General features: G+C 53.7%; 1 protein-coding gene across 1 annotated transcript; it reads right to left on the bottom strand.

Moving 5' to 3' along the window:
- Positions 1-15,972: 15,972 nt before the first annotated feature.
- POU3F1 (POU class 3 homeobox 1) lies at positions 15,973-17,651 on the bottom strand. The gene has a single exon (XM_015883283.2). The coding sequence runs from the start codon at positions 17,593-17,595 to the stop codon at positions 16,471-16,473; it is 1,125 nt and encodes a 374-aa protein (XP_015738769.1). The 5' UTR covers positions 17,596-17,651; the 3' UTR covers positions 15,973-16,470.

The raw sequence follows: 17,651 nt of genomic DNA, 5'->3' as shown, positions 1-17,651 counted from the left end.
CTCAGATGCAGAAAGGCAGCAGGGAGCCTTACAGACAGAACTGAGGCCCTGCTCCTTCAGCCGAGCAAGATAAAGGCAGCACAAGTGCCTTGGGAAGCAAGCAGCATGTATGTGTTGATGGCAGGGAGAAGAGCTGGCGCTAACAAAAGTGCACAGGAGCTGCCCAGGAACAAATCTGGGCTAGAAATCAAGTTTTCTAGGAGGTTCTGGAAAACCCTCTTTGAGAGATTGAAGCAAAAACATCCTTTGTGATGAGGGTTGCAGGACAGCTATGCATGCCAGCAGGCAGCCCTATCCCTACAAGGAACCAAACCCCTCCCTGCAGCTCATCCCCCAGACCTCGCCCTTGTTGATGCCTCAAGCTCTCACCCCAAGCAATGAAATCCTTCTGCAAGAGCCTGGGGGGAGCCAACCCCAGACATGAACCCACTGCCCACCCAGCCACAGTGGGAGATCTGAAGGGCCCCACTGGTGGGATCCCCACAGGACCAGGACTGCCTGCAGCAAATTTCTGCCTGCAATAATTACAGCATCAAAGGCTGAACCAACAGGTTCTTTAGCAAGGAGATTCCCTGCAGCTTGCAAGATACAGATATCAAAATACCCCACAGATTCAGCTCAGGTTTCAGGTGACTCAGAGTAATATTGTGCCATTTAATAATTTCATGTAATTCCTTGTTCAAGCTGAAGAACTCAATTGGTAATGGCTGTCTATAAAAGTTAATAGCAGGCTACATTAAAACACTTGTAGGATTATCTCTAGGCAACTGTAACGGTTTGTTAGCAGCAGGAGGGCCACCATCAACCAGCCCTTCAGCTTTGAGAACTGCTTCTTCCAGACCTCATTTTTGGGTTCCAAACTGGCCTGGAAAGCAGCAGAGCAGGACACCTTGCCCCATTCAGAACCAGAAGCCAGCATACTTGGATCTGTTTGGATCAGATCCTGGTATCCTCACACTGTGTGTGCCATCAGCAAGGAGATCCCACCCCAGCACCCACCAGTCAGCACAGCATCACCTACCTCATACCCAGGTGCTGGGGGGGCTCTTCTCCAGGGTCCCAGTGCTCCCCATGGCAGTGATGTAGGAACACAGCCATCCTCCAGAGCCCATTGTCTTCACATGGGGTTCAGCCAAGGTGAGCAGCCCAAGGGCACTGAAGAGAAAAGGGTGGCAGAGCTCCTCACTTCTCAGCACAGCAGGGAGTTGAAAGAGCAGGATGTAAATCAGGAGGCACTAATTGCTGCTCTGCACAGCTGGCCTCCAGCTCTCCTCCACAGGCTCCCAGCCCACCAGGACACGACTGCTCCTCCCCCCCCAAGCATGAGGATTATCCCCAACACCTGCATACATTCCCCCCCAAATTCAGTTACAGAAGGTTTTGGCCAAATAAATACCTGCTGCTGCCTCTGCTGGGAGATGAGCATCATCAGAACAGGCCAAGTTGAAAACAGCAAATATTTGCTAGGCTTCTATCCCAGCAGCTTTATGGTGCCTCAAGAGCAGGAAGGTGAGCTCTGGGGAAGGAGCCCATTATTTGGTGAAAGCATATTCCCAGACATCCCTAGCTTGGCATACCAAGGACTGAAACAGTAAGTTAGTGCATATAGATCATCATTTACCGAAGCACAAGCCCTGGTGCACCTTTCTAGGGAAGCTCTAATTTATTATGCATTGTCATTAGCTGCAGCAGGGCCTTCATTAGAGCTAGAGTTAAGGTCTGTTTTGGCTGCCTCATCAGCATCAGTGAACTGCGTCCCTGCGAGGTTTGATACAATTTAATTAACCTAATTAAAAGCTCTGATTGCAGAGATGATTGGGGTAGAGCCAGCAGCAACTGCATATTTATAACGAGCTGGAAGGTGTGGGACTGGAGCCAAATGATATGCATCTCTAATGAGCTGGTGCTATTGAAGTGTGGATTTGGAACACTAACATTTATTTTTGGCAACAATGGCCAGTTTATCTTCATGATAGAAGTGATCACAGCTTGATCTCATGTAGCAGGGAGCTCAACACTGCTCTCCCTGGGCTTCTGCAGCTGAGAAGGGAAGAGACTCCCACCCACACCCCCAGCCCTCCACCCTCAGTGCACTGCAAGCTGCCCCTTGGTACACACACAGTCCTAACCATGGTCTGGCATCCCTTGTAAGCCAGGTGGGAGAGCCCTGGCCCCAAACAGCAAGCTGTCTGCTGTAGCACCCATGGCATGGTCTTACAGGTTTCTGCAGCCCTGATTGGGCTGGCAAATACCAACACCTGGCCTCACTCCACCTAATGCTACAGGGAGGGATGTGAACGTCTTTTCTTCTCCCATTTAAAGACAGAGATGGGAATTCCTGCAGTTCTGAGCTGCCTCGTTGCCCTGGTGCACCTCTATGTGTCCTGGTGGGGGTCACCTTGTGGATGGCACCCACTGTGATTGTGGGTGTTGCTGCTGAGTCAGCCAGGAGTCTGCTATGCAAGGGGGGGGGGGGGGATGGCCATGTACTCCTGTCCCTGCCATGGGGTCAGGGTGTGCAGAAGGTGGGTGACAGCTGCAGGACATTCCTTCACTTGGAAAACTTGATCTGCACTAATTGTGCTGAAAGGAACCCTTTTGATAACGAGTACGGAATGGAAGCGTAGATAATACAGATCTCTGAGTGCCATTAATCTTTAAAACTGGAACAATAAGTGAAAACACTGCAGGGCATATGAAGCAAGGTGTGATTCACATCTGCTCCTCCGTGGCTGCCGCCTGATTTATTGGCGCGGGGTGACTTTTCTTGTGTGGTTTCAACAGAGCCGTGTTACATAACACTGCACACTATTTGCTCACCTCCATCAATCACAGCTTCTCCTCTGACCCCCCTCTTCCCACCCACTGCAGGAGCACCCAGGAGACCCCAAGCCCATCACGGAGCTCAGCCACCCCCAGTGCATCTCACACTGCTGAAGCCCTCCTGCAGTGATAGGATGATGCTCTTGCTCTCCCCACATCCCCTGCCCCCAGCCATGCCACATCCATCTTCCCGTTTGATGCCTTTCATTCTCAAGCAGTTCTCTTTGGGATCCGTTTTCTTTTATTGAAGTGGTGGGTTTGCTGCAGTGACCTTTCTGCTGGCTCCAAGGGGAGGTGGGCAGCAGCAGTCCCAGGAAGGCACTGACCTGTGGCTTTGAACGAGTTCAAAGCATTGCTTCCCTCTGTCTTTTGGCCGTACCCCTCAATAGAGCCCTCAGACAGATTTTCTCCCCCCATGCCTGAGGAAGACATCACCAGAGACATTTCCCCTTGCAGCCTCTTTAATATTTACGCTGACTTTGTGAGTGGATAATATATTCCATTTTCTTTAAGCCCTCTGAAAGCTGGCATTCCTCCTTGCAGTTCAGTTGGAGTTAGCATCGTGTATAGGGCTAAACCCATCCAGGGGATGCAGCTGGTCCTGGACCACATGAAACTGTCCTGGGATATTCCTGATACGGACCTGCCCAGTCCTCATCCCCTCTGCACAGATGGTCCCTGAGGCTGTGCACTGAGCTTCACCATTCTGAGCTGCAGTGATGGCAGAGAAGCACAGAGGGAATGATGCCACCAGTAAAATCATGACACAGAAGGACGTCTCCAGTCCTTACCATTCTCACTTGGGCATAAACATCCTCCCTGGCCTGGTGAACACCCAAACTCCAGCCAGGAGCATCAGCTGCAGGGTGCCATGAGTGTCCTGTGCCTGGCTCCACATGGCATGGAAAGCCTGCAGGCAAGGTGCAATGTCCTGCCCCTACAAATGCCACCCCTACCTCCTGAGAGGACAGAACTGAGCCCCAGAGCACCAGCTGTGGTTACTTTACAGGCATAGGGCAGAGCTCTTTGCTTCCTTGCAGAGGTGCTGTGGGTCCAGGCCAGGTGTTCCCACTGGGGACATGGATCTGGCCTGATGTGGCCTTTAGGTACCCACTATGAGACCAGCACGGTGAGGCACACAGCTGCGTGGGGTCACATATTTTCAGCCCCGTGTTGCCCCAGCAAACAAATGTCCCAGGATGCAGACAATAATGTTTTTATGAGCCTCTAAATTCTAGTCTCAAACGCTCTTTGTAGTGGACTAATAGCCAACACGTGGCCCTTCGTCTCATGCTGAACTTTCGTGGTCCTGCAGGGGAAGAAAAGGCCCTGGTGAGCATTTACACTGAGCACTTTGTTCTCACAGATTTGTAGAGCAGAGAGAATAATGTATTGAGACTCTCAGCCCGTGCCAGTTTGGCTTCATTCGTCCTTCTGAACTTGCCCTGAGAGATAATGTTTCCTTCTAATCTGCTGCCGTCCACCTACAGCAGGGACCCAGTGAATAATTCTCCCAAACAAGCCTTTATTCTTAAGGCTCTATCTGGCCCTAACCCTTTCTCCCCCTTACAGAGTAATTGTTGTGTTCATTACATGATAATGGCCCGAGCTGTATTCCAGCCCACACTTGCCATGGCCATACAAACAAGGTTCAGGCTGCTCTGCTCTCAGGATAATGCTGCTCATTTGGCATTATCTGAAGGAATGTGCCAGGCATCCAGCAGCAGGCAGGCTGCCTTGTCCTGCGTCAGCACCACCGTCAGATGCAACGCATTGCGAGAAACCAACACATCCTCCAAGAGCTGGGGGCTTGATTTTCTTGCACATGATAAGAAATGGCTGCTGTACTCCTATGGGTAAGAGGCACAAGGAAGAGGAAACAGGACTCAGAAGTCTCTGGTTAATAGAACCAATCTTTTCTGCTCAGGTACTGATGTCAACCTTTCACGATGATATTTTATAAGTCTATGGAAGCCTCACAAATTGCTCTTTCCATCTGTAGGAGATGGGGAGCTCCTAGGGATGAGTGATGCACACTGCTGTCCAGGAAGGCACTCTGTCACTAGTGCCCCTCTGAGCACATGTGGGTGTCAGGAGTGCAGAGATGGGTGCTGGCTCTGTACAGGTCTGGTCAGTGCTTGCCAAGGGTAGGGGGGGGTTCATGTCTAGGCAATGACAAAAAGCCCTGGTTGTGTGGCTTCATGCACTCACATACACAAAACATGCAGGTATATGATATTTGCAGCCATGGTCAAGATTTTCTACATTACAAAGCAATGGTGGAAAAAGGCCAGAAAGGCACTGGCAGAAGCTGGATGTCCTCAGCTTATCCTGCAGCCCCTGCAAACCTCCTCCTCCCCAAACACAGCCACTGCCCCATCCCAAGGGTGAGATCCTGCCACAGGCAGAGCCACCACCCCGCGTGGGACAGCCTGTTCCCAGGGTGCTCCAAAAACCTGAGCGGGATCAGCAGTGTCCTTTGTGCATTTCGGGGCTGGGCTGCAGCCAAATTCCTCTGCACCCACTGCTCCATTCCATGCGTCAATCATTTCTTGGCGAGAAGGGAAGAGTCAGAAGGCAACTTCAGACAGTTGGGTTGCTTTCATTTAAAGGTGAAAAACACACAGTGCACAAGCAGGGGTTGCTCTGCCTGCACAGCAAGCAAGGCTGCTGAACCTTCCTGTTACAAAGGGGAAAGCAGCAGCAAGAGGCAGAGCTGCGTGTTATGGGAGCCTGCAGCATCCCAGTGCTGGCAGTGAAGCCCTTGGGAACAGAACAGGAAAGTCTGGGTGACTCAGAGCTCCCTGGCATGGGCACAGTGGTTCCAGGTGAGCACAGCCAGGGATGTGCTCCCAGGCAGGGACCTGAAGCAGTGTGTTAAGGCTGGGAGTGCCTATGGGGATGTAAGGGGCTGTGGGGCACGGCCACCAGCAACAGGTGCACAGGGGGTGAGAGCAAAAGATATTGCTGCTCCAAAAAGGCAAGAGGAACGGACATGAGAACAGAGGGACTTTAATGGCCCAGCTGTGCATGCAGCCCTGTATGGCCAGTGCACTGCAGGTGGGCTCAGCAAGTGAACAGCCCTGGGACATTGTGCTCTGCCCTGGGGTCAGGAGCACCAGTCGAGGTCAGCAAACTGCCCCACGGGTTTCCCAGGGCTGAATGCTCCCCATGGCTCTCTGCCTTATTTCTTCTCTTCGCCTCTTCCTCTTGCACAATGACTTTGATCTGCACTGCGGGGACTCGCTGTCAAAGATTCACGTTCCATGGACGCTGAGCAGCAGCAACTCCTGCAACCCCCAGGGACCCTCCTGTGTGAGCCAGAAGCACAGCTCCTCACACGTCGGGTCAGGATGGGTTGGGAGTGGTACCTGCGTGGTGCAGCTGATGGGGAAGCTGTGACAGTGTCCTACCCATCCCAAGAGCATCGGGCAGGAGCAGACTGGGAACTGTCACCTCTCTGTGCCGCCGGGCATTGGGAGGGAAGGGAAGGGATGCAGCCCGGGGCTGGCACAGCAGGAAGTTGGGCTTGCCGAGCTGGGTGTGGAGCATGTGGGGATGCTTGTCTGGGCTCCTGGAGCATTTTCCAAACACTTTAATTACAGTGATTTATAAGGTAAAAGTGTGGGGGCGAGAGCTTGGGAAAGGCATTAGCAGGTTTGTTCCGAGGCTCTAATCAGGTGAAGGTGATGTGGGGCGGTGGGGGGAGGCTGCAGAACCTCTCTGTTATGCCAGGGTTGTTCTCACAGCATCCCTGAGACCTCAGTGCAGGATATGCTCTGGTGGGGAGCAGCAGCAGGAGTGGCACCAGCACCCATCCCCTGCACTGCAGAACCTTTTTTGAGCCTCCATCACATTACACACATCCACATACTAACACCCCACTCCTGCAGCTTTCTGCCCTCAGAACCAACAGCTCCCAGAGCCACGCTGAGTGCTGTGGGGCAGCAGCTCTTGCTTTGAATCCTCCATCCCCCCCCCCCCCAAGTCTGGTTTGCTCCAAGGAGTCTGTCACTCCTCCAGCACCCCCGATTACACCGGAGGAAGTAAGGGAAACATCAGGCTGCTGTCCTGGCTGGTGGCACAGCACACAGCCCAGCCCCAGGCGAGCCATGGGGATGCAGAGTGCTGGGCTGGCGGCTCTGACCCCGAGCTGCCACCGGACATGGGCCCAGCGGGGTGGCCAGAGCCCACATCACCCCTGCTGCATTCCTGTTCCTTGGCCTGCTTTGTGATAAATAACCTTTTCCTGTCCTTTTTGACACTGATGTTTATTGATGGCTGAGATCCCTTGCAGCACTGCGCATCCCGCGGCCGTGGAGCCGGCTCTGCTCAGGCAGGCTGCCCGCAGCCCCTCTAACACGTTGAGCCCAGATGTGTCGGGGTGGCCGTTGGCAGCATCTCCCACTGAAACACACCACAAGGGACAGGGTAAAAAAGAGAGTGCTTTAAATAAACCCACCCCTGCCTCCCAAAGCAAAGCCATCTCTGCAGGCAGTACTGAGCATCCCCAGCTGGGCAGAGCACTGATGCTGCTGGGCAACAGCCCAACAGCAGAGTCCATCCTCAGCCCCAAAGCAGGGTTGCAAATGTCCTCAGGATGCCCCATGGTCACAGCAGCTACAGGCCAATGCTCTCCCAACTGGAGAACATCTGCACCAAACCCACACTGCGTTGGGTGGGGCAGGATTTGCTGATTAAGGGATAAGTAATCACTCTCCAACCCAAAGCTCACGTTATCACTTTAATTGAATGCAATTGATTGAGAAGCTAAAAGCAACCCTGGCTTAGAGTGTTGCAGATGGTGCCTGGGAGTAGGGCAGCACACTGAACCCTTAAAAGCATTGGCATCAAGGGCAGACGCAGACTTGCTCTCCTAAACTGTCTCACATGTCATTATTATGAACGGGAACCAGCAGCAGCAGGGCAGCTCCAGGGGAACGTTACTTATCGTGCCTGAAGCCTGCACAAACAACCTCTTATTCTTGCCCCCTTTGCCCCCAGTGGGTGGGGTGTGCTCCCACGGAGAGTTCAAGGGAAGGAAGTGTGCATCTGTGGGGTGATGTGGGGGCAGCTGGCTCTGAAGTGCTCTGAGCACAAGCCCAGAGTGCGGGCATGGAGCCCAGCACTGCCCCAGCACCAGGGAGATGTGGGATCAGCCCCATCAGAGCCAGCCCCTGCTGGGTTGCTCAAACCATGGGGAGCTGAGATGCAGGAGTGGGGCATTTCTGCATTGTAAGCAGTGTCTCTGCTTGTGCAAATGAGTGTGCGTGCACTGAGCCTGGTGGCAGAACACCACAGGACATCTCACCTGATGTTGCTTTCACCACTGCTGCCCAGGTGTGGTCAAGCTTTTTGCTCACCATCTTTCCCCCTTCGGTTGTGTTTCTCATGCAGTCAGTGCTAGCAGCTCTGCAGAAGGAGGCGCATACTTTATTAACTCAGCTACTTTCTTCCCCGCTAATTAAAATCAAACTTCAGCTGCATACTTTGCAGCTATAAAGCAACCTGCCTTCCTGCTCTGCTCTGTGAAACCTCCATCAGAAGCAATTTTATCCACCTGCTGAGCTAAGCATGGTGCAGCCCTATGGGAAATGGAGGTGTCCGAGGACCCATCTGACCGGAGCCCCCTGAACCCAAAGCTCCAACCTTAGGTCTGTGCCAGGTTGGGGTCAGGTTCTGCAGGCTGAGAGGAAGAGCATCAGGACACCATCCACACAGCTCATTGTGCTGCTCGCTTGGAACAGCATGAGCCTCTCTATACAGGGCCTGGGGAGGAGGGGGTGCCACTGGCAACCTTCACATCCCCAAATGAAACCACTGCATGGGGGTTTTCTTCCTTAGGAAGGGATGGAGGGTCACTTCCCCCATGACCCTCGTGCTGGTGCTGGCAGGCGCCATGGTGGAAGCAGTACATCATCAATGGAAGGTACCTAATGATATATTGCCCTAATACATCACCATAGCAACAGGGCTCTAATCATGTATTATTCTAATGTGTTACCCAAGCACACGTTCCTCCCAATGATGTATGGCCGGGATCACTGCACACCGCCAAGTCCAGATGCAGTCGTTTGCTCCTCCAGCCCCATCCAAGGTAGCACGGCCTTGGGCTCTATCCTTCACAAGGAAAATGCCAGCTGGAATTCTCCTGCCACCCCTCACAGTGACAGCATTGTTCCCAATTCACACTATCTTTTTTGACCATTCAAATGCCATTCATTCAGCCACCCCGATGCGTAGGACAGTTATCCGAAATGTTTTCCCAAACAGCGTAGTGACTATAGAGCAACAATTCATGGAATTGCTTGGGGACATCTGCACAGAGCAGGGCTGAATGCACTCTGTGTGGAGCCCGGATTCCACTGCTATGGCTGAATGAAGGACAGGAGGAACTGCTTCAGCAGAGCTGTTCCACACTGAGCTCCCAGCAGAACCATCTGATCAACACAAGGAAGGCAGCATCGTGCTCCCTCTGCTCTGCTCGCTGTGCTGGGACTGCGGGCGAAGCCCTTGCAGAAGCCCCTGGAGAGTGAAAGCTAATTAGCGGCTTAACGCTAATTACAGCTACGGCTTATTCATCCTCGGTCATAAAAGGAGCAGCAGCGCTGCCTGCAGCAAGCAGAGTAAGGATGCTCTGGGGATACAGAGAGCCCCACACAGGGCTGTGTGTCCCCCTACCAGCCCCATGGATGGGAAGAAGAAGGGAAAACATGGCCCGAGAGCAGTGAGGGGACAACGTGCTCCAAGGTGCCGTTCCACATGGTGTGAGGCAGATGTGGGGTCAGCCAAAGCCAGACTGGGACATGGGAACAGCACAGAAATGGGCACTTTGGACACCCAGACCTGGGGTGCCCTGAGCATCCCACCCAGGAGCCATATCACCCAGCATAGGGCAGCAGCATCCCTACCTGGCCAGCACAGACCATGGGGTGACTCCTGGCTGTTCCTTGCTGAGGGTGCAGGAGCTCTCCCTGTGCCATGGAGCGCCTGCACAGCCTCCAGCATTTCAGAGGGACGGCAATAACAAATGGCAGCATCTGCAGCACAGAAAAAGGGAAACAGAAGGACCAAAGGGGAAATGATTGCATTATCGATAGAGCTTCCAGTAGCTGATGGATGAGAACACCCAAATGACAGCTTAAGGTTTCGGGAGAAGCCTTACAGTGAGGGCAAAGCTGGGATTAATCAGAGCTCCTGAGGGAGTCCTGCAGGGATGTGCACTCACTGTGCCGCACTGCACTTCTTCTCCTTGTCCTCATGGGGTCAGGAAGAACCCCTGGAGATGCACACAGTGACACATGGCCAAATTTCTGACACTTTCACCACTCGAATCTACTCTGAATGGTTTCCAGAGTCACTAGAAATACAAATAGAGAACATCACCTTCTGATCTGGTGAGCTGGGTTTACAGAGCACCAGCCAGCCCTGCTCTAAGGAAATGGGAATATTCCCTAAGCACGGCAGTAGGGGTGGCAACAGCCCTACAGTGCCATATGTTGGGCACAGCCCTGAAAGTCAGCAGGCAGCTCTATGCTGGGATCTGGCACAGCTCCAGTCTGGGGTTCCAAGGGAGAATTTGTAGATTGAATGTTAATGAATATTAGTGCTGTTATCTGGAAAGGCTGTGCTGACTTTACTCTGCTGCCAATTGCAAACTGTGACTGATAGCAATTCCAGCACAGATGATGATTCCAGAGAGGCAACCAAAGTTGGATAGGAACAGGTGACCTCCATCACATCCAGCCCTAACACTTCCAATAACACTCACTCTGAGATCTTCATTGCCTGGATCCCATCTGCCTTTCTTTTTGCAAACTCATTGTGCCCCATAACCACCCCCAGCCCTGCTACCATGGAGGGTCAGGAGCATCAATAGGATATCTAACTGCATTAATCACGCTGTAGCTATGAGAGGAAAGAGGCAAGCAGGGACTGCTATGAATGCAGAAGTGCCATAAAGCCATGCCCAGTGCATGGGATGGGGCTCTGCTGGCAGAGCAGCAGGGAGGAAGGGTGCTGCAGCCACCCCAAGGGGACCCCCATCCTCCCCCACCACAGCCTCCCACTGTGATTTATGTGGCACTTGTGCAATTGATGTGCTTTGTGCCTGGGGGACAGCTAAATGGTAGCTCTGTCATTAGTTTAAGCAGAGGTTAAAGGTGATCAATAACAAGGGTTTCATGCCCAATTGATCACCCCTTTCTATTTATTTCTGGCTTTTGCTTTCCATCCCGTTCTGCTTTTAGAAATAGTAATTAAAGACATAAGAAGCGTTCCGCTAAGCGGAATATCAAACACTCCTGGTATCGATCCCATTCTCTCCCTCTCAGTGCTGTTGCCTCACACCCATCCCTGGCAGCAGCTGGGGGTTATGGGCACTAAGATAGGCTGCATTCCATGGAGCTTGTCCAGCCACCAGGTCCCTGCAGCACCCAGATGCAGCCCCATGCTGCATCCCAGCAGCGAAATACAGCATTCAGAGGCAACCTGAGCACATGGGATCTGCTATCTGCACTGGAAAGAAACAGCTGAGATTGTAACGCAGCATTGGATCAGCAAAAGCAACTCGGTGATGTTGGGAAGGGTTTTGTGCTTCTGGGGTGCAGCCGACAGACCTGGTGAGGAGATGCTGGGTTGTGGGACCTGAGCCCTGCAGCCAGAGCAACCCCATAACCTGAAGGAGCAATGGAGCGAGAGCCAACAATGGGATACTTCCAGAGCTGGGAAGCACATTTCTTCAGCTCACCAAGTTATGAGCCAAGTTCTCATTGGAAAAGTAAACTGCATGCTGCTGCTGAGTCAATGAAGTCGTGTTAGGAAAAACAAAATGCTAAGAGTCTATCAGGAGCAAAGCCCCTTTGTGCTGCAACGCCCATGAATGAGAACACAGCACTCCCACCTACCTCTGCTACACACAGGGCAGAAGGGACCAAGGGGACCCAGCACTGCGGCCGCCTGAAGTGGATGCAGGAGATGCTCCCTGGGAGGGCAGCAGGATTCCTCTGTGAAACACTGCAGTGATTCCAGCTCTGCTCTGCAATTATGTTTCAAGAAAGACAAAGCAGAAATCCCCCACTCTATGGGAATGCAAAGCCCCAGCAGCTCCCCTGGCTCTGCAGCAACTCAGGCCCTTTGGACTCCGGAGAGCTCACCTTTGTGACTTAACATTTATGACACCACGGAGATTAATATCACCAGAAGAAAGCATTTCTTCACAGGGAAACAAGCAGGAGAACCATGAATAAAGCTCCACAGCTCCAGTGTGGTCTGGAGGAAAGTGTGCTGCTGCCACCACCGTACCACTGCCCTCACTATGGCAGTTCCCAGTCTGAAATGCCATCCCACCCGTGCCTTGGTTTGTCTTAAAATTAACCATGAAAACCTTCTCCATTTCCAAACCAGACACATACGCAATTAAAGACAGCTGATGCAATGATCAAACTCTGTGAAATCAACGTGTTTGCAGCAAATGTGGGAAGGAAAACTCTGCTCTGATCTCCCGGAGTTGTTGCCAGCTGCAGATTTACAGCTCAGCATCATCTGAAAGCTGAGAGGTACAACATGCAGGGCTGGAAATGAGAGAAAACCACCGGATGAATTTCCATACAAAGAAATACACGAAGAAATGAACAAGGGAATGGGTCGCAAGGCTTCAGCCCCCAGCAGCCTTCCTAAGGATGGGGATGGAGAAGCCAGACTGGAAACACTGCACCATGTGAGCACTGACTGCAAGGTCCTTCTGGGCCTTGTGGGGAATAAAAAGCAAAGAGAGCTGGAGGTCACAAGTGGAACAGTGATAAGGAATGGGCTGATCTGCTCCAAAAAGAGCAACAATAAGAAGATTTAATAAAAATACTTTGGAAGTTTGGCACTCATCTCTATATCAGGTGCTAACAGGTGTAAGGTCAGGGCTTAACAGCCCTTCCTTGCACAGCTGTAAGCAAGCAGCCCAACCAACAGCAGCAGCATGGCATACCCACGAGCTCTGTGCCATTGCATCACCACCCGCCTTCACAGCCCCCATCTCCCACTGCCAAGAGACAGCAGGGCTCATTAGCCCTAATTAAAAGCAATGCAAAGTTTCATGCATTTCATTTTTACTTGGACCCCAAAAGCAGATGCCCGCTGTGGGTGTGCATCACTGCGGCGGGTGAGAGCTGCATGCAGCAGCAATGGGAGCAACGCCGAGCGCCCCGTGCAGCAGCTCTGCAGCGCTCCGTGGGGTTTGCATGAAGGATTTAACGAGCTCTGCATTTCCCCACTTAAACACACACATAAAACAGGTGATGCTGAGCAGCTCCAGCCAAACAACAGCAGCACTCAATTAAAACACATGCAAACAGCGGCGGCGTTAGCGTAGAATTAACATATCTGCTCAACCAGACGGTGCTGAATCTCCTCGCAGAAGAGCAGGGTTGGGAGGGCTGGGAATGGGCAAGGTGCTAACAGCAATGCTCCCAACTTGCATGCAAATCAATTGCAGTTTCTGCTGCTGTGTTCGGCAGTGAAGGGCTGCGGGCACAGCGGGTGCTGGGCAGGGCGAGCACAAGACCTGGCTCTGCTGGAAGGATGGAGGGACACAGCATCAGTGGCTCCATGTAACCCTGCCTGGAGAGGCACATTGCTGCAGGACAAGCACACCTTGGTGCTATCCCAGTGGTAGCAGTCGTGTTCTAAGGTTGGAAATCATAGAAGTGAGTTGGATATTGGCACCACACAGCCTTATCCCGCGCACAGAGAAAGCTGAGCAGCACCCGTCTGCCTTTACCTATTAAAAAAATAAAGATTATTTGGAAAAGCAAGAAAACCAAATGATGGCTTGCCAAATATTGCTCACCTTAGAGAAGCAATTCCCTCCTATTGCCAACAGCCAGCATAAAACAGAGCCGTGCATGGACAGGGCAGCCACACTGCCCAGCCCTGTTCCATGCACCAAGAGCTCCGTGCCATGCAGTGCAGTGCTCAGAGCAGCCCCAGCCCTGGGGTGCACAGAACTGCCCCCTTCCCATATCTGCACTCCATACACTCAATGTTCTGCTGTGTTTGTTGATGCATTGCTCAGCGCTTCTGCTTCTCCTTCAAGTACCAACACCATCCCACACTCCTGCGCCGAACTCTGATACAACCACATCAGCTCACGCTCCCACTTGAGGAAAACTAACAAATGGAAGAAAGTCAAACAAAACAACGCAATAACCATCCCTGCAGTAATCGCCATTTAATCCCTGACCAAGAAGACAACAAAACCTCGGCCAGGCGACCCTCGGGGTAGGGGAGGGGGGCACTGCTTTGCAACACAGCTGAGCGCCGCAGAAATCAGATGCACCGAACGGGGTTTCTCTTTGCACAGGAGGGCTCACACAGCAGCGCTGCCGGCGCCTGATCCAAGCTGACACCACACAACCCAGGGCCACGCATCCTGCCAGTGCATCTCATCCATTCCAGCAATGCAATGTGAGCGCTGGCCCCCTTCTTCCCCAGCAAAGGGGCTGCTTTCCAGCCGCGCTGCCTCAAAGGGCAGAAGATGCTGCAGTGGCTCCTGGTATGGGAAAGCGGCGCAGTTAAGCGCTCAGTGCAAACAAGAGTTGCTGTTTGAAGTAGTAAAAACCCTCTTCTTTCGCCGGTTCATTTCCCCTTTGTTTCCTCCTCCCTGGAGAGCCCTGAGGAAGGCAGCAGAGCCGCAGCGGAGCACAATGCTACGTGTGTGCGAGACACACAAAAGAACAGAGAGAGTGAGGAGTTGATCATCAGTTTCAACTCCTCTATGACACATTGACTTGAACTCCTGTTTCCAATAATTCACCATCACACTCTTCTACTTTTCTTAAAGCACAACACGCAACCTGAACCAACATATATTTCCTCATTTCTAAACTGCAGCGCGCATTCAGCTAATACAGAACAATTCGTAAGCACAGCAAAACTGCTGGAATCCAGGACGTTATTGCCCCACCACTCTGTGCTTTGAGATCAAGTCCTGCCTGCAAGAGAAGGCACCTCAACCCACATCACACCTGAAAACACACAGCCCCACACCTGAGCCCAGATCCTTTCCATATGGGGGAAGCCAACACTGCCCCACACTGCACTCCCAGCCCAGCAACACATTGAGAGCCGCTCCAATGTGCAGCAAAACCACCTTTCCAAGTGACTTTATTTTCCAGTCTCAGAAAACCACTTGCTGGAATTCGGGATGAGCAACGCCGTGATATTATTGTACATGCAAACACAGGGATGTTGGGGATGGGGTAATTTATAATCTGATGGGGTAATTTATAATCTGAATATTGCCAACGTGTTGTTGCTTTGGGTAGCACTGCACGCATACACGGCCCAAAGGCGCAACAAAAACATCAAGCTGCAATGAATGCAAGAGTTTTCATGCACGAGTTTCCGATCATAAGTTATATTTAATATACAAAAATACATGTACCAAATTTACCTGGCTACCCCCAGAATATCCCCTCCTTATCCCTAGAAAACCCCATCTGAAGCTGCTGGGTCATGAGATGGAATTGATGCCCAGGCTCCAGCAGTGCCACACCAGGAGCTGAGACCACGGGAAGTCCTGAGCCAAATTAAAAGGAAATCGGATGCTTTACCCCCAGCTCTCAACCGTGCATCCCAGCAGTGGATCTGAGCAGTGCAGGCACACGTGGCACAGTTCACTCCGCACAAAACACTGCAGGACCCGAAGGACACACGGCGGCAGCTTCAGTCCCCGCGGTGCTGGAAGAGAAGAGAGTTAGGAGATATGGTCGGTCCTTCTCTAAAGAACGGCAGAACTCACTTTGCAGCCTTCCCTGCGGCAACGGCGACCCACCGGGGGCACGAAGCCGTGAGAAACGGGGGACAGCAGAACAACCTCGGAGCGATAACTCCATACATATAATAATATATATAACCAAACAACGCGGCGTCTTGAGCTCTGCCGACCGACGTCCTCTTTTCTACTCAAGCTGCAAAAAGCAGAAGTTCGGCGCAATGTTAACGAACTCGCGGCACAGAGGGACGCTCCTCCGATGCTCCCGGGATGGATGGAGCTCGGGGTGAGATCAAACAGCCGAGGGGGAGCACAGAGGAATGGGATGCACGATGGACCCCGGCCCGGGGCCGCCCCGCTCCCGAAAGACGACACGAGACCGGTTCCTGGGTAAATGGTTTATGTAAGTAATAAAATATTTACTATAACATAAATAGAAACGTACCCTCGCAGTCTACATTGGTTTTGCAATAAAGATACAAACGAAAAACAAAACAAAACAAAAAAAACAAAAACCGAAACCAAAGGGGAAAGGGGGGGAGGTATGGGGGGGTGAACCGAACCGAACCTACCAACGGGAGGGAGAGAGCTCCGCGCACGGTTAGAAAATAAATAGAAAGAGGCCGGGACGGGCATTGCCGCATCCTACGGCCGGGCCGGAGCCGGGGGCCCCGCGGGAGGGAATAAATTAGAGATCGCAAACCTTTGGCTACTTCTGCTGCGGCCCCGAGCGGCTCCGGCGCCCGAATAAATAGGGCTGGGGAGGGCGGCCGGGCCGGGCCAGTCCGAGGAAGAAAGGAAGGAAGGAAGGAACCGGAGCGAGTCCCGCCGCCCGCGCCCGCTCCGCCGCCGCCGTCGGGGCCCAGCGGCGGGGCCGGCGGTCACGGCACGGAACCGGGCAGCGCGTGGTGCAGCGGCGAAGTGTCCGCCTGTGAGTAAACGTCCTCCATGGGCGGGTGAGGGAGCCCGGCCGGCGTCATTCGCTTCTCCTTCTGCCGCCGGTTGCAGAACCAGACCCGCACAACCTCCTTCTCCAGCTGCAGGGAGTCCGCCAGGGAGGTGATCTCGTGCGCCGAGGGCTTGGGGCACTTGAGGAAGTGGTTCTCCAGGGCGCCCTTGACGCCCACCTCGATGGAGGTGCGCTTCTTGCGCTTCCTGCCCTGCGCCGCGATCTTGTCCAGGTTGGTGGGGCTGCCCGTGCTGGAGTCCGTCTCCTCCAGCCACTTGTTGAGCAGAGGCTTCAGCTTGCACATGTTCTTGAAGCTCAGCTGCAGCGCCTCGAAGCGGCAGATAGTGGTCTGCGAGAAGACGTTCCCGTACAGGGTACCGAGCGCCAGCCCCACGTCGGCCTGAGTGAAGCCCAGCTTGATGCGCCGCTGCTTGAACTGCTTGGCGAACTGCTCCAGGTCGTCGGAGCTCGGCGCATCCTCATCCGACGGTTCGGGCGGCCCCAGCGGCGGCGGCGGAGAAGCCGCCAGCTCGTGTCCCGCCGCCTCCTCGGCTCCCAGCGGGTCTCGCAGCCCGTGCCCGTGGTGCAGCGCGGGGCCGGGCGGTCCCAGCATCCCATTGATGCCGCCGTACGGCTGCCCGTAAAGCAGCGGCTGCCCCGACGGCGGCGACATCGGGGGCAGGTGAGGGGGCGGCCCCGCTCCCTGCGCCCACCCGCCGGGCTGCGGCACCAAGTGCGGCCGCGGGTGGAAGGCAGCGGCGGGGGGCAGCTCCTCGCGGGGTCCTCCCGGGCCGCCCTTCCCGTGCTCGGCAGCCGGTTGAAGGTGCGCACCGCCTCCTCCTCCACCACCACTACCCCAATCCGTACCGGCGCTGGGCAACCACTGATGGTGCGCCAACCCGACGGCGTGCCCGGCGGCGGCAGGAGCCAAACCCTGCAGGTACTCGTGGTGCATCATCTTCTGCACCTCGCGGTACGTGGTGCCCTGATGCAGCCGGTCACCGTCCGGGTGCAGCAGCGCGGCTGAGCGCGGTAGATACTGCGCGGCGGCGGCCATGGCCGTCTGCGGGACGCGGAGCCGCGCCGTCCTTTAGAGCCCCGCGCCCCGGTGTC

Source organism: Coturnix japonica, chromosome 23 (genome assembly GCF_001577835.2).
Source record: "Coturnix japonica isolate 7356 chromosome 23, Coturnix japonica 2.1, whole genome shotgun sequence".
NCBI classification, from domain to species: Eukaryota; Metazoa; Chordata; class Aves; order Galliformes; family Phasianidae; genus Coturnix; species Coturnix japonica.
This window is presented reverse-complemented; position numbering and strand designations above follow the sequence as displayed.

Excerpts from the sequence above, each read along its gene's own strand:
- POU3F1 (XM_015883283.2), bottom strand. The coding sequence starts at position 17,595 with ATGGCCGCCGCCGCGCAGTATCTACCGCGCTCAGCCGCGCTGCTGCAC.